We start from the raw sequence: 26,391 nt of genomic DNA, 5'->3' as shown, positions 1-26,391 counted from the left end.
AGTGTGTGTGAGGTGAGAATGGGTACAGTCTGTCAGTGTGTGTGAGCTGAGGGTGGGGACACTGTCAATGTGTGAGCTGAGGGTGGGGACAGTCTGTTAGTATGTGTGAGTTGAGGGTGGGAACACTGTCAATGTGTGAGCTGAGGGTGGGGACAGTCTGTCAGTGTGTGTGAGCTGAGGGTGGGGACAGTCTGTCAGTGGGTGAGCTGAGGGTGGGGACAGTCTGTCAGTGTGTGTGAGCTGAGGGTGGGGACAGTCTGTCAGTGTGTGTGGGCGGAGAGACTGAGCTCAGCCTCCAGCGTCGGCCCCGCCTCCAGCTGCAGCTCTCGCGAGGTTTACCGTCGCCTTGGAAACCAGGGCAGGAGGTTGCCATGGAGGGGCGGCAATCCCAGCTCACGGTGAGGGCCAGCGGCGGGGGAATAGGAGCATTGGGGTCCGGGGTATAGAGTACCCCGGGGTGGGCGAGCGGGACTGAGGGAGTATGAGGGGATGGGGAGGCCGGCGAGCCTGGTGCTTCATTCCCGCCAGAGCTGCCCTGGTTGTATGAAACCTTGTATTTTATAAAGGGGCGTCACCCGCGGCCTGTTCCTCCTCATGGCAAGGCGTTGGCCCATTTTGGTAGAAATATTGCTTTAAAATGATGGCTCACTCCAAACCATGCTGTGTACTTCATTAAAATAATTACATACTGACACACACAGAAAGTGTCGTGTGGCCCAAAATATCGGTGAATATATTTCTTAAATGTGGAAATTAGAAGAAGCATGTTGATTTAAGGGCCAGATTTCACAAATCTATTTCATAATTTGTTATTGTGAACCAGGTTAAGTCTCATACTCTGACTCTACTTCTATCAGAAATCATAGTCATAGAGATGTACAGCATGGAAACAGACCCTTTGGTCCAACCTGTCCATGCTGACCAGATATCCCAACCCAATCTAGTCCCATCTGCCAGCACCCCACCCACATCCCTCCAAACCTTCCTCTTCATATACCCATCCAAATGCCTCTTAAATGTTGCAATTGTACCAGCCTCCACCACATCCTCTGGCAGCTCATTCCATACACGTACCACCCTCTGTGTGAAAAAGTTGCCCCTTAGGTCTCTTTTAAATCTTTCCCCTCTCACTCTAAACCTATGGCCTCTAGTTCTGGACTCTTTCCCCCGCCCCGGGAAAAGACTTTGTCTATTCATCCTATCTGTGCCCTTTATAATTTTGTAAACCTCTATAAGGTCACCGCCTAGCCTCTGATGCTCCAGGGAAAACAGCCCCAGCCTGTTCAGCCTCTAGTTCTGTTTTAGTTCCTGATGTCTGTTGATTATTAAAGTGTAAAGATGGTATTTACTATAATGATGTGCTCTTCCAGTCAGATGTGGGAGATTAGGGAGTGTTTCCATGTTACTGATGATTATGTCTATCGGATCACATGGATTGGCTGAGCAGCACCTACAGGCAAGGAGGAATTTACAGGATCCAGGGTGTGTGATGGATGGCAGTTTCAGGAAGGGAGAAAAACTGCCCATACAGTCCGGTAAATGGGATACCTCCAGGGGAGGAGGGGTAGGTAGTAGTGCAGGAATCTCCTGCGGCTATCCCCATCTCAAACAAGTATGTTGTTTTGGAAAATGTAGGGGGTGATGTACTCGAGAGACTGTAGCACGGACAGCCAAGTTTCTGGGACTGAGACTGGCTCAGACACACTAGTTAGAGGCACAGACAGATGTTTCTGCAGCCGATGACAAAACATCAGAATGGAATGTTGCCTCCATGGTGCCAGGATCAAGGATATCTCAGAGAGGGTGCAGAATATTCTCAAAGGGGTGAGAGACAGGAGGAGCTGAGTGTATACATTGGAACTAATGACATAGGATGAAAAAGGATGAGGTTCTGAGGAGAGAATATAGGAAATCAGGCAAAAATTTAAAAAGTAGGTTCTTGAGGGTGGTAATGTCTGGATTACTCCCAGTGTCGTTACCTCGTGTGAGAGGAGGAATAGGAGGATAGAGTAGATGAATGCCTGGCTGAGGAGCTGGTGGAAGGGAGAGGAATTAACATTTTGGATCATTGGAATCTCTTCTGGAGTAGAAGTGACTTGTCTAAGAAGGACAATTGCACCCAAATTGGAAGCGGATTAATATACTGGCAGAGAGATTTGCTCGAGCTGCTCAGAGGATTTAAGTTAATAAGGGGGTGTGGGGAATACCCAGGCAGGTAGTGAGGAAAGAGATCATTCTGAGACTGGTGCAGTTGGGAAAAGAAACAAGTCATACAGTCAGAGGACGCAGGAACAAAACAGAGAATGAGGTAGGACTGATAAATTAGATTGCATTTATCCCAATGCAAGAGGCCTAACAGGGAAGACATATGAACTCAGGGCATGATTGGGAACATGGGATCGAGATATCATAGCAATTACAGAAACATAGCTCGGGATGGATAGGACTGGCAGCTTAATATTCCATGGTGTAGATGCTGTAGGAAGGATTGAAAGAGGTTGGACGGGGGTGTGTGTGGAGGTGGAGAAGAGAGGGAGTGGCGTTTTTGTTTAGGGATAACATTACGGCTGTATTTAGGGAGGATATTCTTGGGGGTGCATCCAGGGAAGTTATTTGGGTGGAACTGAGAAATACAAAAGGGATGATCATGTTATTGGGATTGTGTTATAGACACCCCAGTAGTCAGCAGGAAATTGAGAAGCAAATTTGTAAGAAGGTCTCAACTATCTGTTAGAATAATAAGGTGGTAATGTTAACTTTCCAAATGTAGACTGGGATGGCCAATCTGTTACGGGAGAGAAATTTAATAAGTGTGTCCGAAAACATTTCCTGATTCAGTATGTAGATGTACTTGAGAAGGAGCAAAACTTGACTTACTCTTGGGAAATAAGGCAGCGCAGGTGACTGAGGTGTCACTGGAGAAGCACTTTGAGGCTATTAGTTTCAAAATAGAAATGGAAAAGGATAAGTTCTAAATTGAAGGAAGGCCAATTTTGATGGTGTTAAGCAGGAACTTACAAAAGTTGATTTTGGGCAGATATTTGCAGGTAGAGGGACGGCTGGAAAATAGGAAGCCTTCAAAAATGAAGTAATGAGAGTGCAGACATAGTATTCTGTGTTAGGGTGAAGACAAGGCTGGGAAGTTTAGGGAATGTTGGATGACTAGAGAAATTGAAATTGTGGTCAAGAAGAAGAAGGATGTATATGTCAGGTATTGACAGCAAGGAATAGAGTATGTAAAGCCAGAGGGTGGTGCTGGTATGGAATGAGCTACCAGAGGAAGTGGTGGAGGCTGGTACAATTGCAACATTTAAAGGACATTCAATCTGATCACCGTGCTATTGGGAGGAGGCTGTGAAACTTGAAAGGGTTCACAAAAGATTTACAAGGATATTGCCAGGTTTGGAGGGTTTGAGCTATGTGGAGAGGCTGAATAGGCTGGGGCTCTTTTCCCTGGAGAGTCGAAGGCTGAGGGGTGACATAGAAGTTTATAAAAACATTAGGGGCTTAAATATGCTGAATAGTCAAGGTCTTTTCCCCAGGGTAGTGGAGTCCCATACTAGAGGGAAAGATTTAAAAGGGGCCTGAGGGTAACTTTTCCATGCAAAGGGTGATGCGTGTCTGGAATGAGCTGCCAGAGGAAGTGGTGGAGGCTGGTAAAATTACAACATTTAAGAGGCATCTGGATGGGTATATGAATAGGAAAGGTTTAGAGGGATATGGGCTAAGTTCTGCAAATGGGACTAGATTAATTTAGAATATCTGGTCGCTATGGATGAATTGGACCTTGCTGTCTAGCTCTATAACTCGACATCAAAGTGCAGAAGAACCTGCTACATATATTTTTGTGTTCATTCAAACTAGTCTTTTGATGTTCACATGAAGAATAGTTTGCTATATCTTTAAGATGTATTCCCTTACAATTAATTTGAATTGCTTTTGAATCTAGACAAAGAAAGCTATGTCTAGTAAATCAGCCTCGCACCCCTCCTCAGCTTCAATACGAAATTTGTCTGCAGGAGATTTACTGGCTAAAGAAGAAGAATACAAGTAAGAATAACTTGTACATTAATCTACATATCACACATAAGAAATAAGAGAAGACCATGTAATCAATTGAGCCTTGCCTATCTTTCAGTATGATAATGGCTGACCTTTGACTACAACTTCATTTTCAGCCCAATTTTCCTTGATTCCGTAAGGCCAAAAATCTGTCTGTCTCAGTTTTGAATACATTCAGAAATAGAGTGTCCACAACTCCCCTCTAGAATCTTGTATGTTTCAACGAGATCACCTCTTACTCTTCTAAAGTGCAGAGAGCATAAGTCCATTTTATTCAGCTAGGATTCCTCATTCTAGGAATTAATGCGTGAATGTTTGCTATAGTAAAGTCTTCCGAGACAAAAACTCTGTGTAGTATTTGTAAAATAGGAGGTGATGATGGCCTAATAGCATTATCACTGGACTGATAATCCAGAGGTCCAAGTAATGTTCTGGGGATATAGGTATGAATCCTTCCACGGCAGATGGTGGAATTCAAATCCAATAATAATCTAGAATTAGGAGTCTACTGATGACCATGTTGATTGTCAGAAAACTATATCTGGTTCTCTAATCCTCTAATAGGGAAGGAAACTGACATCCTTACCTGGTCTTGACTACATGTGACTCCAGACGCACAGAAACGTGGTTGGCTCTTAACTGCCCTTTGGGCAATAAATGATGCCCACATCCTGTGAATGAATAAGGAAAAAGCTTATTCCCTGCAATAAAGACCAACATTATGGTCTACAATCTGAAATGTTACTGTAAATATGCAATAAATAAATGAGTATACATCTAAATGTTATAGAGCTGTAGAGCTAAACTTAATTTCTATTAAAAAAATTGTATTTAATTAGGAGATTAAATGCAGAACTGGAAGCAAAGACAGCTGATCTCGTCCGTCAAGCTGAAGAAGTCATGGTAAGTTTAATTGCAGAATAGGAGACTATTTTGAATTGTGGTGCTATCACTATTGGAAATATTCTTCCCTAAATTTCACCTATTCTGAAGATACAACAGTTATATGGACATGACCTCAAATCAATAGCAAGCATGATGAACGATATGCAAACATTACCAGTTTTTGACCAATCAAATGGAAAAGTTATCTGATTTGAAATTCTTTCTCTTAAGAAATTCGAGCACAAATTTAAATTGAGATTAAATCTCACATCTCTGATTAAAGAAAGAAAATGACTTGCATTTTTAAGCACCTTTATGTGCTTTACAGCTAAAGAAATTATTTTCAAGTGTAGTCACTTAAAATGTAAAAGATGTAGCAGGTAATTTAAGTGCAGCAAATCCCACAAAATGTATTGTGTTAAGGACCAAATGATCTGACCTTTCCTTGAGGGATGTAGATTGGTTTGGATATTGGGCATAATCTTTTTGGTCTTTCGGAGTCTTTTAAGTGTCAACATTGCAAAGTGCTGCTCATTGTGGAGGAATTACAAAATAATGAATTATTATTTTCACAATTAGGTCACAATGTATAATCAAAACAGGTTTCAAAAGACATGTTTCTGCAAACCACTGTTTTATGGATTAACAGAAAGTGAATTTGATCTGATTACTCCCTATACAGTGAGTTACTGATTTTCACAGTTTTGTTGGGTGAATGTCCTGGTAAGACCTAAGGAGTTGGTAGGGAGGTGATTGAATTTCTACCCTCTCTGAATAGTTGGAGGGATATCACGTTTCCAATCTGCCACATGTGAACCTGTTGCCATTTTAAGAGGCAGGACTGTTCACCATAATTAAATTACGTGCCGTATTAGGCTGGGATCCTGATTTTGATTTTGTACTTGCTTGCTGTATTTCCCAAGGCTGTTGATACAGATAGGTGTTTTCTGCAGTATAACGAGATGGGCTACGAATAGCAGCAGTGTTCATCTGGTTCCCTTAAACAGAACTTCTGCCATGATAGACTGACTCTGTTTTGCCTGTCCAATTCCCTTCCTCCCCCTTAAATATTGGGCCATGGTCTTAGGAAATGAGAGCAAGTAATCACATGAAGGGCTAAATACCCCCTGTTGATTGTCTTAGCAATAGGATTGGCAAAATATTGAGAGTTTTCCCTGAATAAGCGAATCAAAATTTTAACAGCAGTGTTATTTCAGCTGTGATTCTGTATTTATTACTGTCCACTGCCCTTCCCTGTTTCTGGGAATTAGAAAACCGCAGCTGAAAACTGGAGGTCTTAAATGACGCTATTCCTGAACTTCATGTCAGTTGCAAGTGCCTGAATATCTTAATAATAGATACTGATAGAAATGATCCTAGAAAACAAATTCTTTAATTCTTTTGTCTTTATTGGATTTTTTTTGGTTAGCTGCATCTTAAAAGGGAAAGAAACTGTAGGAGGATACATAATGTTCAAAACCTCCCTACTCAACAGCCCCATGTTGATAGATATATAGAAGAAAAAATACTTTTTGTAATTAACATTGTATTTTGAACAAAAATTTCATTTGTGTTTTCCTTCCACTTTTAAAAACATGTATTTATATTGACTCAAATTTATTGAGTTTGCTTTCCATCTTTTTCTAACTTACATAACATCCAAATTTAACATCAGATTTTGTGATTATCTATTACTGTCTTCATATTTTGTTGTCTATTAAATGATTAAGAAGATTGTTTGGTTATGTGTCTAGAAGGGGCAAGAAGAAATGCTGTCTCAATCATTATCATATCTTGGAACAGTTGCTATGAATGATGAGAAAATGAGGTAAGATAATTACTCATTGAACAACGTTAAAGAATTATTTGTGCAGGAATAATGTACTTTAAATGTTTCCTTCATGTAAAGTTTTGTCGCACCAAGTGAAGGTTTCAAGTTTGACATCCTGATCAAGGAATAGCTCAGCAAGCTAAAATGCAAACATGCATAAGTATGCAAGAGCCTCAGCCTCAACCTGTGCTTAATTCTCAACCAATTTATTATGAGATTCTACTCCCATCTCTTACACCAACAATTCTGTTCTATCTGAGTAAGGTGGAAAAACCATTCACTTTCGGGCCATTGTACATTACACACATTACACATTACATAGTCTTGACACATTTCTGGAGAAGACAACAGTTTTCCCGTTTTGTGCTAGTGTTTGTTGAATAAAGGTCAAGTGCCCCTGCTGCCATTGTTCACTGCAACTTTTCCCATGCAATCTTCTGTGCTTCACTTAATGAATCTGGGCTGTGAAAGCACGTGGCAGAGTGAACATAAGGTATCTTGTGTTCACTCTGTGGCACTATATCTAAACTCCAGTTACACACCACTTCAAATGCTTCAAACCAGTAAGTGTCTGTCAGACTGGGTGCAGCGGCATTAACACAGAGGACAAGGCCCAACAAAGTAAGTTAGCTCTCTGCTTCACTAACAGGGATCTGAAGGTACTGGTGGGTGGGGTAGTGGAGAGGAAGGCAGTGTTTTTTTCTGCAGGTTTCCAAACAAAGCTTGACCACTAGGCACAGTCAGTCTGGACCGAGATGGTGGCTTAGGTGACTGAGGTTAAAAAGAACACACAATAGTGCTGGAAGAAAGTCAATGATCTTATGTGCTCTACAATCCCAGTATTTTCTCCCTATCTCACTCACAGGGTGTCCACTCACCCTAACTCTGTCATTGCACATGCCTCTCACTAAGGCTCATCGACTACAATTTTCACTATTCCATACACCATATCCACCTAATTGCTCTGAGCCACCTTATTCTCCCAACTACCAAAACCTCCTTTCCATTGCACTTCCTATTCAATTACTGAGGGACCTTCATCAGTTTTGCTGATCCTGCATCAATACTCATTCATCTATTTTCATTTTACACAATTCCTCACATGACTCATTAAGGGAAAAAAATGTGTTGTTGAGGCTTCTTCTGCAGTACTTTGTCCAGTTCTGGTCTCCCTGTTATAGGAAGGATAATGTTCAGGCAGAGAGAGTTCAGAAAAGATTTACCAGGATATTGCTGGGAATGGAGAGTTTGAGTTTCAAGGAGAGGCTGGATTGGCTGAGATGTTTTTCACTGGAGCATTGGAGGTTGAGGGGTGACCTTACAGAGGTTTATAAAATCATGAGGTGAATAGCAGGTGTCTTTTCCCTAGGGTGGGGGATTTCAAGGTTGGGGGCATATTTTTAAGGTGAGAGGAGAAAGATTTTAAAAAGACATGAGGGGCAATTTTTTTACATAGAAAGTGGTTCGTGTGTGGAAAGTATGTCCTGAGGAGGTGGTGGATGCAGGTACCGTGACAATATTTAAAAGACATTAGGATAAGTACATGAATAAGAAATGTTTGGAGGGATATGGGCCAAGTGCCAGCAGATGGAACTAGTTTAGGATTATGGTCGACTTGGACCAAAGGGTCTGTTCCCATGCTGTATGACTCTATAACACAACTTTACACCATTACCCACACCAGGAAGAATTTCCATCTTGTTCAAATCCAAAGGACTTAACTGTAACTTCAATCAACTGTCTTCTGTAAACTATTCCAAATTGAAATCAGAACACCTTTTTCTAAGCTATGGATGTTTCTCCTAAGACCTCAAAATATCTTGTATTGGAAAGCATAATGCTACACTCTTTACTTTGTTCACTCATAAACTCTCCCAATATAACTAAAACACATACTCTTTAGGGAGTCTCTCTCTAATACTGTGTTTTAAAATGAATGACCAGTTTTACAGAAATGTATCTGAGTTCATGTTTAAACTCCCTCAAATACATAGAAAACATATATGCCAAAGTTCAAAAGTGCAAACTAAATTATTTTACTAAGTAAATCAATCACACACCTAACATTGCCAAGAACTGAAAGAACTACGGATGCTATAAATCAGAAACCAAAACAGAAATTGCTGGAACATGTTCTGAGGAAGGGTCACTCGACCTGCAACACCCACTCTGATTTCTCTCCACAGGTACTACCAGATCTGCCGAGCTTTTCCAGCAATTTCATGTACTGGTGTGATATTGATGTAGCATTGTGTTTTACAGTAACATGCACACCCCTTGACTGTTCAATGCTCTGAAATGTGACAAGTTGCCTGCCCATCCCTCTTCTCTAAAAGCAATGCAAGACATGGAAACTAGCAGTCTATAATTTAGAACTGAAGAGTCTGTGTGCTAAAATGCGCTGCAAACCACAGAGGCTGGCAGCCTCCAAGTGAATGCAGAATGACTGGTAAGAAATGAAACCATCCTGTGTAGATGCATGTGTATCCCTGTACTTAAAGTAACTTGGCAGATGCCTGCAAATCATAATAGTTCATGAGTTCTGAAATGAAGTTCTGAAGGTTTCAGAGTGTTGGACCAAGAGAATGTATGATGCTGTGGTTTGATTTGAGTGGATGAAAAGTGAGGGAGGACAATGTTTATGGAGCATGTGTGATGAAGATAGCTTGATGAATGTCTGAGAAGGGGAGTTGAATGCGTTGAATTAAGGTAGTCAGTTTCTGACGGTGCCGTTTAAAGCTTAAGGGCAAAATTGGTAAGTTATTTCCTCATGTTAGAATTTCAGTTTTTCAATTCTTACTGTATTTTCAGAACTTGCTCCCCTTTGCCCATTCCAAGGAGCCCCTTTGATCTCATCACTATTCATTGCATTAACCAGCCATTCAAGAATGTTTGATAGTTATATTTAACCTTTTAAGTTTAATTGCATTTTTTAAAATATACATTCTACGGGACAGTTCTTTGATAGAGTCTTTAAACAGTGTTAGATGTAGTTCTTAGGCTAAAGGGTCCAAGGCTAAGGGTGATGAGGTGAAAGTGGGAACAGGGTACTGAGTAGGATGATCAGCCACGATTATATTTTCTATGTTTCTGCACTGCGTGTTATACTGAATGTCAAATTGCATTTTTTAACTTTTTATGATAGAGCGAAAGCCAGAGCTTTGGTCTATCAACTAAAATTTACTTAGTGACACTAATTTTGTTATTTAGATTGACTTCTACTTGTCACTGTTGACCAGTAAGACTTTTCAGATCTAATTATGTGTTTAGGTGTTGAAATAAATATACTTAAGACACTATTTTTCCTGAAACTGACTCCACTGAAATTCAGTGGTTTTTAATATACATTTTCATTAATGGCATAGAACTGAATTATCTATGTATTTCGTCGTTAATATGGCAATATTGAAACCATTTTTGTGACCCCCATAGTACCTGACTGATATCATTAACCTATGATTTTTATGATCGAAATGGACAGTAACATTTACAGACAAATTTATTAAGCTCACCCCAGCCCCTTTTAGTTTTCTTCCCTTCCTCTTATGGATGTGACAGGTATGAGGGTACTGTTCCAAATTGTTAGTGATGTTCGATAATCTGATTGTTTGCATAATAAGCCTTATTGCTCTGTCAGCCTGAACATTGAAATGCCATCAACGTTTATGACTATGAGTCATGACAACTGAACCAAACCTTTTCCAACATCCACTTCGAGCCGGAAGTACCTGGGCAATATGGTGACTGTAGCAAAGTATTTTTCTTCTATGAATGGGGACATTGAAGCTAAAGAAACTAATTCCTCACTCAGTTCAGCTAAATCAATTATTTGCCAGAAACTAAGGATCAAATCTGTCTTATGGCAAGTTAACTGATCTTATTCTCATATCTTAAACCTTCATGAGTGTAGCTCTTCATCCTCCATACCACAGCAGGAATACAATTCTCACATCTCTTCTATTGTTTTTGAATCGTGCTTTAATACTAAAAGTTACACCTAACACCCTTAAATTGTTGTCACTTAAATTGGATTCTTTTACAAATGCAGCATTTTCCTCTTAGTAAATGTCTACCTTAGATTTGAGTCATTTCTTAAATTATGCCACCTCTGATTAATAAACTCCATGTTCCACACCCACTTCATATATATCAAGTCTTAATTTCCACCCTCTGATAACTGAAGCAGAATTTGTGTGTAGTATTTCTGCCATTTCCTTACTCTCCCCAACTACTTTTCTTCCATCTCTCTGACTCACCCAATTTTAGAAAAACAATATGTCTCACTTGTGGTTTGTTGCACTGTCTGGGTCACATTTTCTTATCTTACATCAGCTACTTTGTTACATGCAAATTTTTTGCACCAAATTTCTCAATCAACGTGTCACAAATTACATAGACACAAGTTAACTTAATTTTTAATTCTGAATAACGTAGGGATTTTGTCAAGTGTTGATATATGATAGGAGGCTGTTTTTGAGTTATTAAAAGTCTTACTTTTATTATCTCCAAGGGAATTGGTGTATGTTAAGTAGCGACAGGTTCTAGTGAAACGCCATCCACCTGAAACATTAACTGTTTCTCTTTCCACACGAGCTGAGTTTTTGTCAGCTAGTAGAGATATTCCCCACTGGACGGAGTACCATTGAGGAACTACCATCAGTTCAGGGTGGGAGGCCCAAAAGAATCAAGTGCTGTTCAGTCACTTAAGTAGCCATCATCAGGCCTCCCCTACACTTAAGGACCATTGTGGCAGAAGTCCTGTCCACTAAGGGCCAATCAAAGCTGTGCCATCATATATGAACCTCATTGTCATCCCATTATCAGCAGCCAGAAGAAGTTTGTCAGCTCCATTCGGCCCCTTACTTTATCAGAGAGACTGTTGTAGGCCCTCTCTCGTGATTAAGTCGGCCTGGTCACTATGTTTTTCACTACAGTGGGCTGCATCAAATCCAGTCCATATTGTCAGAATTGTCGAGTGTTTCCAGATTTTTCAATTTTATTATTAATTTATTTGAGCAGTATGTGTTCTAATATTGCCTGACAGCAGTGGCATGTTACCTTTTGTGTAGGAAGAAATAATAGAACAACAGTGTGACCCATTTATTGCATTTCAAATCATAACATTTCGTGTAATTTCTACGAACCTACAATCAATTAACATATATAATTGTTGTGCCATTGAAAAAGCCCAAGGTAACACATGTGGTGCTCATAAATTACGATTTGCAGTGTTGAAGCAAAGAATTTGTGCCTATTCTTTAGTAACATTGAGTTACTGATTGCCCTTCTTGTACCTGTCTGGCGAAGGCTCAGTGTTTAATCATCATAAGACAGGGAAATTGCCAGAAGTCTTATCACATCTGCTGTTCCACATCAGAGAGTGACTGATTACAGAGCTGTTGAAGGCATTGGAATATCCCAAAAACATGCCTCCAGCACACTGATATGGAAATGTAGCAAGACACAGAAAAGGAAAATGAGAAGGAAGAAAATACTTCAAAAAATCGGCGTCCCAACTCCCCTAAAAATTAAATTCAGCAGAATTTCTATCAATTCCTCTTCCATATTTGAAGACTGCTCATCACACAGATTTGGCTTTAGATTAGATCATGTGGCTTAAAAGTTCAACATGACCACTTTTGAAGTGCTGTTTCATGTTCAGTTAATAGAAGGTGTCATCTGAATGCAGAAAACCATTCTGCTGAGACACAGGACCTAACTTCCAAATTATGTGCAACTTATGAGTAAGATTTTGACCTAACTAAATTCATCAAACTCAAGAAAAATGAATTTAAGTGATGCAGAAGCATGAACTTACAAATAGATACTTATCTTAAAGTTGACAGTGAAGTGCTTGAGATATTTTATTGTTACAATACTGAATGTAGTAATGTATATATTGACTATAACTAATGTTCCTGTTGCATTTAATATTCCTTTTATGCAAGATGAAATCTAAGAGAATGAGTCATGACTTATGGTTACTTGATATTTGAATAATCATTTATCTATTATGTAGTGCATGAGCCAAAATAAAAATATGTATTTATATTTTTTTTTTTCCCCAGAGAATTTGTTCCTTCTGATGGAGCATCTTCTGAAAATAAAATAACAAAGGTATTAACATAAATATTTGTTGAGCTTTTTCTGTTGCTTATTCTATTTATAAAAGACTAAGGTGGTCAGTGGTAGGGTCCCTACCTCTGAATCAGGAGCTCTGCCTCTAATGCCATATATTTTTCCTTAGATAAAGGGATCAAAATTGTTCACAGTATTCCTGCTGTGGTCTGATTACTGCCTTGTATGGTTTTAACAAAGCTTCTCTATTTTTATAACCCATTCTCTTTGAAATAAAAGCCACCATTCCATTTGCGTCACCTCTTCCCTGCTGTACTCTAAGGATTCTTGGAAGATTACCAATGCAACCATTATGTCTGTACCTACTTTTAATATGTCAGGATGCATCCCTTTGAGTCCAGAGGACTTATTGGCTTTTAGCCCCATTAATTTCTCTAGCACTTTTTCTCTAGTGATAGTTGTTATATTTATTTGTCTCCTTCTTTTGGCTCTTCATTATTCAGTAATTTTGACTGCTGTTAATATCTTCCACTAAGAAGACCAATACAAAATATTAATTCAACTCTTTTGCCATTTCCTGGTTCCCCATTATTATTTCTTCAGCCTTGTTCTCTAAGGGACCTACATTAACTTTGGTCTGTCTCTTCCTTTTTATATATTTATAGATACTTTTGCTGTGTGTCTTCATGTTACTTGCATGTTTAAAGTACATCTTCAGTCTCTATATAACGATTTTGCTTGTCATTTGTTGGTTTTTAAACTTTCCCAATCCTCTGGCTCACCACTAACCTTTGCCACATTGTATGTTGTTTTTTAATTTGGTGCTATCTTTAACTTGATCTGTGATTGGTTTTTTTCCCTTCCTAGAGTTGTTCTTTCTGACATGACAGGGATACATTTTACTGTGGGCCATGAACTATTTTCTTAAGTATCTGCCATGCTTCATTAAACCTCTTTGTTGCTAAACTACTTTCCAAATCCACTCTAACTAATTCTGATCCTGTTCCTTTGTGATTTCCCTTATTTAAACTTAGCATTGTTTTTGACCCATGTTCCTCCCTTTCAAACTGAATGTTAAATTTATCATACATATTCACATTTCCTCAGGAATCTTTAACTCTGGCATAATTTATTAAACCTACCTCATTACACATCACCAGATCCAAAAGAGAGCAGAAGGGGACAATAATTTGGGAAGATGAGGATTTTCTTTTACTCATTCATGAGATATAGATGTCATTGGCTAAGCCAGCATTTATTCACCATCCCTAATTGCCCAGAGGGAAGAACTATTGAGTGGAAGTAATACATGCAGTGTATCATTGACTGAATTGTAGTCCATGAGCTGTGCGCTGTGGCAGAGTTTGAGTGAGTGGTGGCTCCATGTGTATGAAATGGGACCGCATGATGGCTCAGTGGTTAGCACTGCTGCCGCACAGCACCAGGGACCCGGATTCGATTCCAGTCTCGGACGAATGTGTGGAATTTGCACATTCTCCCCATGTCTGAGTGGGTTTTCTCTGGATGCTCAAGTTTCCTCCCACAGTCCAAAGATGTGCAGGTCAGGTGAATTGGCCATGCTAAATTGCCCATAGTATTTGGTGCATTAGTCGGAGGGAAATTGATCTTAATGGGTTACTCTTCGGAGGGCCGGCATGGACTTGTTGGGCCAAATGGCCTGTTTCCAACCTTAGGTAATCTAATCTAAATGGCAGAGAAAATGGTTGGACCTGCGAAGCACAGAAGATCATTCAATTTCTTCCTGTACTGCTGGGCATTCCTTTTAACCTTGGATACAGCATTGACCCAGGTTGCTATCTATTCCGGATAACTGGATCTGGCAGTCAACAGGATAAAGGACTGCCTGCCTAACCACTACAACCTCCAGGTCTTTGTCCACCATGCAGGGAGCAAGCTTTGCTTTCTGGGCCCTGACTGATGAGAGCTGAGCACCAAATTGTGAGGGGCAGTTCCTGGCTTACAGCATTTGAAATGGTCTGCTGCTGGGCTTTAAACATGGCACCAGCAGCATGAATAGTGAAACGTCCCAGCAGTGGTGGGCACATTTGCCTCCACAACCACATCATTGCTCAAGAAAAGTTCCAGAGAGCCTGGTTCCACAATTAATAGGGCAAAGAGCAGGAGTTTGCATGGGAAAAGTCACTGTGAACCATGGTGGATTGGGTTTCATGAATCTCACTTGAAAAATACTTTAACTGAAAATAAGAAAATTCAGCTCTTTGATTTCTGAGACTACTGAATTGTTCAGTTTCTAAACTGTTTTACCCTGGAAGATCCATTTTTAAGGTACCAAGAAACCTTCAGCTTTGCACCTTTTTGTCAAGAATTTATTTTGTAAGTTAGCATGGCTTGCCTTGCTGACGGACATCTTGCGCTTTTCAGAATGGTGTGCATTGTTGATTGATTAATTTATATAATTGGTTTTAATTCAGTCAAAGTTATGTAAACCTGAGATTTTAAAGCCCCTAAATTTGAGGCAAACTTCCATTACCTTTACTAAGATTGGAAATCCTGCAGCAGACAAGTGAAACAAATTTAATATATGTCCGAATCAGGCAGACACCAGTCATGTTGTTGGATGCTAATGAGGTCAAAATGGTAACAAGGTCAAGGTGTTGCATAATATTGGGAAAGGAGGATTGACAGAAAAAGGGGACAGAGTAACTTTAAATTTCACAAACAAAATTAGCTAAATCTTGCCATGTTTGTAACTATCAAAATGTGCTTTTTTATGAAAGCATTAGAATAATTTATTCTTATTGGGTAAAATGAAAATAGCAAATAAAAGGAACAAGGACCCAACTATTCCAATCCCATTTTCCATAAGGCCATAGCCTGTATGCCTTGGCATCGCAAGTGCACATCTCAGTACTCCTGAAATGGTATGAAGATTTCTTCTTCTACCATCCTTACAGGCAATGAGTTCTGAATTCCCACCACCCACTGGGTTAAAATATTTTTCCTCACATCCCCTCTAAACCATTTGCCCATTATCTTAAATCTAAGCCCCTGGTCATTGATCCTTCCATCAAGAGGAAAAATATCTTCCTGTTTATCCGAACTATGCTCCGCCGCCCAATTTTATACATTTCAATCTTGCACCTTGAATTATGAGTCATTTAGTGAAAATAATTGTAGTTATATTTTCTTTACATGATTCAGAACAAAAATAAAGTTGAACTGAAAAGCACACAACGAAGCAGACCAAATTCAGCTAATAAGGGAAAGAAATTGACAAGGTAAAGTTTTCACTATTTCTGTACCATCTGTCCAGTTTAATGTTGAGTACTTTAAAAACCCTCAAACAAAATGCAATTTGTGCATTGCATTTAATATCAAAACATTAAGCACATTTTCTAATGCAGTGGTGCTACAAACGTTATTTTTATTTCACTTCCGTATTGTTTAGCGCTGTCTGTGTTTGAGCTGGAGTTCACGATGGAAAGGGAAGAAGCAGCCTCAAATTGTTGGGGTTAATGACCACTATTCAAAAGGAAATCTTCCTTTTTTTTAAGAAATATTAATCTGAAATATTAACACAACTTAATTTATCCTGTGTAGTTTTTTCTAAAGGATTGGTATTATAGTGTACTTTGTTACTGGTTTGAGAGAGAGAGGCGATTGCAACAAGTTAAATAAGAAGTGATAGTGATAACTTGCATAACCTATCAGGGTAATTCACTGTTTCCTATTTTTTGTTTTTTTTTGGTGCACAATACAGGTTGTCATATTGATGTAAAATGCCTGGCAGTGACTAATCTTGATTAATGTGCACTGATGTGATTTTCTAATTGTGTTTTCTCAACAATTACACTTCTCAGTTCTTTTTTTAAAGTAGCTATTCTTTCTTCGTTATGCCCATCTCTTTGACCATGTCTGGATCAGACTTTTTTTCCAAAAATTATAATCAGTAATATATAATCATTCTGTAAGGAATAAGCAACAGTAGGAGGGACCATTTCTGTGTGACTCCCTTTTTCTCTGCTGATAACTGATTGAAACCAGACTTCATTAGGGATGAAATTGTTAATTTAAATCTACAGTCTAACATTTTATGATAGTGTGCTAAGGGACACATTTTTAAGGTGAGAGGAAAAAGATTTAAAAAAAGACATGAGGGACAAATTTTTTTATACAGAGGGTGGTTTGCGTGTGGAATGAACTTGCTGAGGAAATGGTGGATGTGGGTATAATTACAACATTTAAAAGACATTTGGCTAAGTACATGAATAGGAAAGGTTTGGAGGGATATGGACCAGGAGCAGGCACATGAGACTAGTTTAGTTGGAGATTATGCTTGGCATAGACTAGTTGGACTGAAGGATCTGTTTCCATGCTGTATGACTGTACAAGCGGGTGAATCGACATTTCAGGCATAAGCCTACATCAGGAATGAAGGGTTTATGCCCGAAACTTCGATTCTCCTGCTCCTCAGATGCTGACTGACCTGCTGTGCTTTTCCAGCACCACACTCTGGACTCTTAACTCCAGCATCTGCAGTCCTCACTTTCTCCTATTACATTTGTTTCCATGCCTTCCAGTTGTACAACATTCCAGTTTTAAAGTAATTTGAGGTTTGTTCTTAAATCATGCCTACTTTGATGCAAAATTATGGAAATAGCTACTTTTTGCACTTAATAGCGCACCTTTATTTTATTGTGTGCATGATACTGATATCGTGATTGGATATTATATTCTGCCTTCATCCTATATACTACTTCATGTAAAGTTTAATTAAAATTAAGTTAAGTTAATTCTGTGCAATGAAATATAAAACCTTTTGTGGGGAGAGCTTTAAATTTGAAATTTTGTGACAATTCTATTCTAGATATAGAAGTAAAAAAATCATTTGATCACTTTAACCCTGGAAATAATTGCACAACAGCCCTCTTCTTAAAAATAGGTCATTTTAAAGGTACTGTGACATACATAATCAACTACAGCAAAGGGGCACAGATTTGATTGTCAATTCCTGTGAACTCCCAGTCCCATTTATTAAGAACATAACAACTAGGATCAGGAGTAGACCATCTGGCCCTTTAAGCCTGCTTTGCCATTCAATAAGACCATGCATGATCTTTTTGTGGCCTGAGCTCCACTCTGCCGTCTCACTATAACCCTTAATTCCTTTATTGTCCAAAAAAAAGCTAAGCTTTAAAAACATGTACTGAGGTAGTGTCAACGACTTCACTGGGCAGGGAGTTCCATAGATTCACAACCCTCTGGGTGAAGAAGTTCCTTCTCAATTCAGTCCTAAATCTGCTCCCCCTAATTTTGTGGCTATGTCCTCTTGTCCTAGTTCTATCAATGGAAACAACCTCTCGAAGTTTATCTTATCTATTCCCTTCATAATGTGTTTCAATAAGATCCCACCTCATTCTTCTAAATTCCAATGAATATAATCGCAGTCTACTCAGTCTCTCCTCATAAGCCGACCCCCTCCAATCCGGAATAAACCTAGTGAACCTCCTCTGCACCCCCTCCAGTGCCAGTACATCCTTTCTTAAGTAAGGAGACCAAAATGGCATGCAGTACTTGAGGTGTGGCCTCACAAGCACCCTATACAGCTGCAACATAACCTCCCTGCTTTTAAACTCAATTCATTTAGCAATGATGGACAAAATTCCATTTGCCTTCCTATTTATCTGTTGTACCTGCAGACCAACCTTCTATGATTCATGCACAAGAACACCTAGGTCCCTCTGCACAGCAGCATGCTGCACCTTTTCACCATTCAAGTAATAGTCCTTTTTAATGTTACTCCTACCAAAATGTATGACTTCACATTTATTAACTTGGTATCCTATCTGCCAGACCTTTGCCGACTCACTAAAAGTATCTATGTTCCTCTGCAAAGTTTCACAGTCCTCTGCACACTTTACTCTGCCAATCAATAGAGTCATCTGCAAACTTTGACACACGACATGTGGTCCGCAACTCCAAATTATCTGTATAAGTTGTGAATAATTGCAGTCTCAACACTAATCCCTGAGGCATGCTGTTAGTTACTGATTGCCAACCAGAATAGCACTCATTTACTCCCACTCTTTGCTTCCTGTTGGTCAACCAAGCCTCTACCCATGGTAATACTTTATCCATAACGCCATGCATTTTTATCCTATGCAGAAGCCTCATGTGGGGCGCCTTGCCGAAGACCTTTTGGGAAATTTAGGTACACCACATCCATTGAGTCCCCATTGTCAACCATGCTTGTAATGCCTTCATAGAATTCCAAAAGATTAGTTAAGCATGACCAGCCTTTCATGAACCCATACTACATCTTACCCAGATGACAATTGCTATCCAGATGCCTTGCTATTTCTTCCTTGATAATAGACTCAATCATCTTACCCATCACAGAAGTTAAGCCAACCAGTCTATAATTCCCCATCTTTTGTCTACCACCCATTTTAAACAGTGGCCTCACACTTGCTGTTTTCCAATTTGCTGGAACTGTCCCAGATTCCAGCGAATTTTGGAAAATTACCACAAGTGCACTTGCTATTTCTCCCACCATCTCTTTTAGTACCCTGGGATGCATTCCATCAGAGCCAGGAGACTTTTCTATTCTTAGCTCCATTATCTTGCCCAACACTACCTCTGCTCTAATAATGGTTGTTTCCAGATCCTCACCTACCTTCATCTCTTTGTCAATTACTGGCATGTTATTAGTGTCCTCTCCTGTGAAGACCCGACACAAAATATCTATACAATGCCTTGGCCATTTCATCATATCCCACAACTAAGTGTCCCTTCTAAAAGACCAATGTTTACTCTTTTTCATTTTATATATTTATAGAAACTTTTGCTGTCTGTCTTTATATTCTGTGCTAGTTTTTTTCTCATGTTCTATCTTACTTTTCTTTATAGCTCTTTTTGTGGCTTTCTGTTGACTTTTAAAGCTTTCCCAATCTTCCAGTTCCTGCTGATCCTGACCACTTTGTATGCCTTCTGTTTCAATTTGATAGCTTCCTTATTTCCTTAGACAGCCATGGCAGCTTATCCCTTTTCTTACAGTCCTTCCTTTTCACTGGAATAACCTTTTGCTGAGCACTTTGAAAAATTGCTTTGAAAGTCTTCTACTGCTCAACTATTCCACCATAAAATCTTTGTTTCCAGTCTACTTTAGCCAAGTCCTCCCTTATTCTATTGTAGTCTCCTTTATTTAAGCACAGGACCCTGATATTGTATTTTATCTTCACACTCCATCTGTATTCGAAATTCAACTATACTGTGATCGCTCCTTCCAAAAGGATCCCGAACTATAAGGTCATTAATTATTCCTGTCTCACTGCACAGGACCAGATCTAGAATAGCTTGCTCCCTCATCGGTTCCATTACATACTGTTTAAGAAAACTATCATGGATACACTCTATGAACAATTCCTCAAGGCTACGGTGACCAAACTTGTTCCACCTATCGACATGTAAATTAAAATCCCCCATGATAATTGCCATACCATTTTTACAGGCATTAGTTATTTCTTTGTTTATTGCCCACCCCAATGTGATGTTGTTATTTGGTGGCCTGTAATCTACACCTATCAATGACGTTTTCTTGTTAGAATTTCTGATTTCCACCCAAGTGGATTCAGCCTTATTCTCCATGCAACCTATATCATCTCTCAGCACCGCCCTGATGTCGTCCTTGAATAGTGGGGCTACGCCACCTCCGTTACCTTCCTGTCTGTCCATCCGAATAGTCTGATATCCCGGATATTTAACTCCCAATTGTGACCATCCTTTAACCATGGCTGTAATGGCTCTTGAATAATATTCATTCATGATGATTTCTGCTGTTAGCTCATCGACTTTGTCACGAATGCTATAAGCATTCAGGCAAAGTGCCATTATGCTAGTTTTCATACTCTCGTGATATCCAACATCTCTAATAATATCTCCTGAGTTATTCTTCCTTTTTACTTGTTTCAAAATCTGCCTTGCAGTTAAGCCCTCCTGCACACATGCCAACCTGCTGCTTACCTGTTTATTTACCATCACACTTCCTGCCATGTTCCCCTTTCCTTCCCCCAACTCACTAGTTTAAAGACTGGGTGACCACCCTAATTATCCTTTTCACTAGAACACTGGTTCAACATTGGTTCAGGTGGAGACCATCCCAGCGGTACAGAACCCTCCTGTTCCAAAACTGATGCCAATGCTCCATGAAATGGAACCCCGTTTTCCCAAATCACTCCCTTAGCCACGTGTTTCCTTCCCAAACTTTCTTGTACCTAAGTCAACTTGCATGTGGCTCGGTTAGTAATCTGGAGATTATAACCCTTGAGGACGTGTTCCTCAATTTCATTCCTTGTGCTTGACAATCCCCAAACAGGTCCTCCTTCCTAGCCTTGCCTGTGTTGTTTGCCTCAACGTGGACCACAACATCTGGATCCTCCTCCTCCTCCTCGCACTCCAATATCCACAACTCCATCAACATTAGTGTCATCTGCAAATTTACTAACCCATCCTTCGGTACCGAGGGGATGGTCTCAACTGGGATCTTGAGTTCGTGTAACTCTACAGGTGACCCCACTGCACTATTTGCAGACACACACACACTCTCTTGCAGACACACACACACTCTCTCTTGCAGACACACACACTCTCTTGCAGACACACACACACTCTCTTGCAGACACACACACTCTTGCAGATCAATACACTGAATGCAGACCCTCTCTCATATATGAACTCTTTCTCATACACTCTCACATGCAGTCTCTCACAGACCTATACTCGTTTACACTCTTTCTCATACACACACACTCTCTCACAGACACTGCCCCCACCACCCCCTCACCCCTGCCCCGCCATGCACACACACACAAGTTTGTGGTGAATTTGTACTTGCAGAATTGCATTTTACTTTGCTCAAAGGCCGCAGATTTTGTAAGATTCTGTAAATCTCTTTTTTAGATTAGAATCAGTCTGACCATTGTGGCACAGACAGTCTCACACAGGGCACCTCACACCTTCAATGCATTATCTGGGCCGACATGGCACCTTTTCTTATAGTTCACTTGAGAATGTAACTTTTAAGAAAGTTCTGGAATTTATGTACAAAAGAACTGAAACTAACATGCCCATTCTAAAAGATGAGAGACTTAACAAACAATCCAGGTCTTTTTCAATATATAATTTCAGTTGCATCTCACTGTAAACTTCTGCTATAAATTCTGTGTCCTACGATCTCCACAACCACCTGATGAAGGAGCAGTGCTCCAAAAGCTATTGCTTCCAAATAAACCTATAACCTGGTGTTGTGTGATTTTTAACTTCATCCTTCTACACACTCATCCAAGTCATTTATAAAAATGACAAACAGGAGTGGCCCCAAAACAGAGCCTTGCGGTACACCACTAGTAACTGAACTCCAGGATGAACATTTCCCATTAACCACCACCCTCTGTCTTCTTTCAGCTAGACAATTTCTGATCCAAAACGCTAAATCACCCTCAATCCCAAGCCTCTATATTTTCTGCAACAGCCTTATGTGGAGAACCTTATCATTATAAATTTATGAGTTAATAATTTCTAATATTTCTCGACTGTGCTCTTGTTCAAACTTACTGCAGATTTCCTACCAGCCTATCAGTCACGCCTTCCCTGTGACATTACTCCAGTATTTTTTGCAGTGACAATGTACGACTAGGCTACACTCCCCGAGCTCAGTGAGCTTGAAACTCTCTCCATGCTGCTGCTGTTGCTCCACCTTCCCACCACTTCCCGCAGACTAGGCCTTATTTACTGGGGAAGATACGAAACAATGGCCATGCAGGGCTGCGAAAATTAAATATATGGCCTTCATTGCGACACTCTTGCAGTTCCAGTCAGGTGAAAGAGCATGGCCTGTGTGATCAGTATGGTAGTTTGAGAATTGTTGAGAATCAAAATTTTGCAGAAAAACAGGTAAAGATTAACTTAGGGCATCTTACCTTTAAATTAGTAATTTGGAAAGCCTTAAGGAATACTGTCAGTACAGAGTACTGTTTTTATCTGGCATTCCTTGTTTTGCTTCAGGGCAACTAGAGATTTGGAAAGCTCTGCTCCCACTGCTGCTCCTTTGTTGATGGATAATTTTAAATCCATCAATGGGAAAGCAGCAATAAGTGCCAGCTTGGTCCTGTGAAATTAATGCTAGTGGTGTGAAAATAATCCAATGCATATTTAACAGATTTTACCTTCTATTTACTTAATACCAATACAAATAATGTCTCCTGGCTATTGAGTATTTAATAGGAGGAAAACCTGCGATGAAGCAGGAAAAGCAATGGACAGGGAGGACTGGAAAAAAATGGGGTTATGAGTGAATGAAAATATTTAAGAACTACATATGATCCAGGGACCATAGTTTACAATGCCTGACCTATTCAAAGACAGGATTAATAGATTGATGTATATTGTAATAATACTCTTTCGACTGAATTCCAAATTGCTGCCTGCATCTCAAAAGATATTTTGTTGATCATTATCTCACTGCTGTTAACCAATATATGCATCTCTTGTAAAGTCAGTCTTTCATGGAAAAGAGTTTTGGAGACCTAAATGGAAATATCAAATGACATTTAGGTTAATTTGTCAAAAACACATCCACATGCTTGAGAACAAAGATGGTCAAGGAGAGTATCGAATTGAAACCTGTGGTATACAATGTGTTGAGAACTAGTGATAGGCAAGAGGATTGGGATTATTTTTAGGAACCAGGAGCATATAAAGAGAAAGAAAATTTAATATGAAAGTAAATCAGCAAAAACAAATACAAGTGTTTCTGAAGGTGTACGAAAAGAGATTAGGTACGGTAAAGTGGAACACTTGGAGGGTGAAACTCAGAAATTGATAATTGGGAACATGGAAATAGCAGATAATTTAAACTGATATTTTTCATTGGTCTTTGTGATGGAGGACACTAAACATCCCAAAGATATGAGATAAATAAGGTGCAGTTGGGAGGAAAGATTTTGTAACGAGGGGTGAAGGCATTTGGCAAACTGATATGACTAAAGGCAGATAAACACCAAGGTCTGATCGCTTGAACCAATCTTCAATCCAGGGTAATGTATTAGCCTGGATTGAAGATTCTCTAACACACAGAAGACAAAGTGGGATTAATGGCTTATTTTTTTAGTTTAGACACATATTTAGTGAAGTGTCATTTGCTATCTATATTAATGACTTGAGGGGGAGGCAGAGTGTCATCCATACAAATTTGCTGACTGTACAATAATAGACACGGAGGTTTTGATAAGGAAATAATGGGATATAGAAGGATTGAGTAAATGGGCGAAAACTTGGCAGATTGAGTTTGACGTAAGAAAGAGTGAGATCATGCACTTTGGTAGAAAGAATCAAAAGGTAGATTGTTGTGAATATAGATAGTCTTCAAAAAAGTGTAGGACAAGGGATCTGGGTGTGCTTGTTCATAAAGCACACAAAGTTAGGCTGCAGGTCTAGCAAGTAATTAGGAAGGCAAGTGGAATTTTGGCTAAGAGATTGGAGTTTAAAATAGGGATGTCTTGTTACAACTGTACTGGGTTTTGATGAGGCTGTACCTGAACTAGTGTGTATAATTTTGGAACCTGTATTTAAGAAAGAGGGACTGGCATGACAGGGATTTCAAAAGTGATTCAGTAGGCTGATACTAAGAATAGCTAAATAGGTTTGGCCTTTATTCATTAGAATTTAGAAGAATGAATGGTGATCTGATTGAAGTATACAAGATTCTGAGGAAGTTTAACAGGGTAGATGTTGACAACATGTCTCTGCCAGTGGGGAAGTCTCAAACTAATGTTCATAGTTACAGAATAAATAGACACTTTAAAACAGAGATGCTAAGGCAACCTCTCTCTTAGAGGGTAATAAATTTCTGGAATTCTCTACCCTTGAGAGTTGTGGAGTCTAGATCACTAAGTATACAGAGAGGAAACATTGATTTTGAAATATTGGGGAGTTGAGGCCAGGATGAACTGGCATGACAGGGAAATTGAGGCTTAGGGCAGATCAGCCATAATCTTTTTGAATAACAGGGAAGGTTTGAGCTGAATGGCCTCCTCTATTCCAATGTTTTAAATTCTTATGAGAAGCTAAATGTTTTACTGAGATTATGACATTTTGAAATAAGTATAAATACTTCTGGTGTACATTTGTTTTCACTCCATAAATTTGAGCACAATATGTTACAATTTGATGCTGAGCACTATACATTCTGTTCTGTACAAGCTTATACTTATTTTAGTAATTAAGTCCAAATTCTGTGGTGCAGTATTTGCTAAACATGTAACATTATGTCAAGGTGAGCATTTCTTTTGGATTTGATTTTTCCTTAATCAGTTATATTCTGGAAAGTTCGAGACAAACTTTTAACATGGAAGGATGTGAAGGTTCAGGATAAATGGAAAAGAGTCACCCAGAAAGTGGTGCAACCGACTGATGTCTGTATTTTACTGAGAGAGGCATGGTGTGGGCAGCTAATCCATTTCCAGGATGCAGGTTGGCATTTTAAATATGCTAATGAGACTGATAACCTTGGAATTAATTTGCATTGCAATTTAACTGTGCGGTTGGCTGGATTTTGCAGCTGCAGTGAGGAGAGGACAGCTTTTGGATTGAAAGCAAGGATAGCGAAGAAGGCATTTTGCATGCTTGCCTTTATTGGTCAGTGCATTGAATATAGGAGTTGGGAGGTGATGTTGTGGCCGTACAGGACCTTGGGCCGCTTTTGGAATACTGAATGCAGTTCTGGTCTCCCTGCTATCGGAAGGATGTTGAGAAACTTGAAACGGTTCAGAAAGGATTTACAAGTATGTTGCCAGGTTTAAGCTATAGGGAGAGGCTGAATAGGCTGGAGCTATTTTCCCTGGAGCATCGGAATTTGAAGGGTGACCTTATTGTGCTTTATAAAATGGATAGGGGTATGGATAGGGTGAAAAGCCAAGGTCTTTTCTCCAGGGTGGGGGGGTCCAAAGCTAGAGGGCCTAAGTTTAGGGTGAGAGGGAAAGATTTAAAAGTGACCTAAGGGGTGACTTTTTCACGCAGAGAGTGGTGCATGTATGGAATAAGCTGCCAGAGGAAGTGGTGGAGGCTGGTGCAATTACAACATTTAAAAGGCACGTGGATGGGTATATGAAGAGGAAAGTTTTGGAGGGATATGGGCCAAATGCTAACAAATGGAACTAGATTAATTTCGGATATCTGGTTGGTATGGATGAGTCAGACCAGAGGGTCTGTTTCCATGCTGTACAGATCTATGACTGTATTCACGGCATTCTGTGTGGGGCCAGTGATCATTCTGCCTTGTACTGTTCTCCCACTTTCAAGTGATCCTCGCAGGATCAGGGATTTCTTGCATGATTGGGGATTAGATTTATTTGATTCAATGGCCCTCACTGGGGTATTCTCCACCAGACTGGAAGCCATGTTTATCCGGCTGAATTTCAGTAGGGCACCAGAAAAGATCTTCACATGCTGTGGAGAGTTTGAGAATTTCAGATTTCCCATTTTCTACCAGTTGATCC

General features: G+C 39.7%; 1 protein-coding gene across 3 annotated transcripts in view; it reads left to right on the top strand.

Moving 5' to 3' along the window:
* The first annotated feature begins 295 nt into the window (after positions 1 to 295).
* tex9 (testis expressed 9) overlaps positions 296 to 26,391 on the top strand; it is a 71,809-nt gene continuing 45,713 nt past the window's right edge. The window contains exons 1-6 of one of the 3 annotated variants that reach the window (XM_043677479.1): positions 296 to 398; positions 3,950 to 4,050; positions 4,902 to 4,965; positions 6,702 to 6,775; positions 12,847 to 12,895; positions 16,040 to 16,116. In XM_043677479.1, the coding sequence (XP_043533414.1) occupies positions 372 to 398; positions 3,950 to 4,050; positions 4,902 to 4,965; positions 6,702 to 6,775; positions 12,847 to 12,895; positions 16,040 to 16,116 (392 nt within the window). In that variant the 5' untranslated portion in view covers positions 296 to 371. Of the gene's footprint in view, positions 399 to 502; positions 542 to 3,949; positions 4,051 to 4,901; positions 4,966 to 6,701; positions 6,776 to 12,846; positions 12,896 to 16,039; positions 16,117 to 26,391 lie in introns of those variants that run through there. The other 2 variants (XM_043677480.1, XM_043677481.1) reach the window with 2 other exon arrangements.

This window comes from Chiloscyllium plagiosum, chromosome 36, assembly GCF_004010195.1.
Source record: "Chiloscyllium plagiosum isolate BGI_BamShark_2017 chromosome 36, ASM401019v2, whole genome shotgun sequence".
NCBI lineage: Eukaryota > Metazoa > Chordata > Chondrichthyes > Orectolobiformes > Hemiscylliidae > Chiloscyllium > Chiloscyllium plagiosum.
The sequence above is the reverse complement of the archived record's forward strand: the minus strand, read 5'-3'. Positions and strand labels throughout refer to the sequence as shown.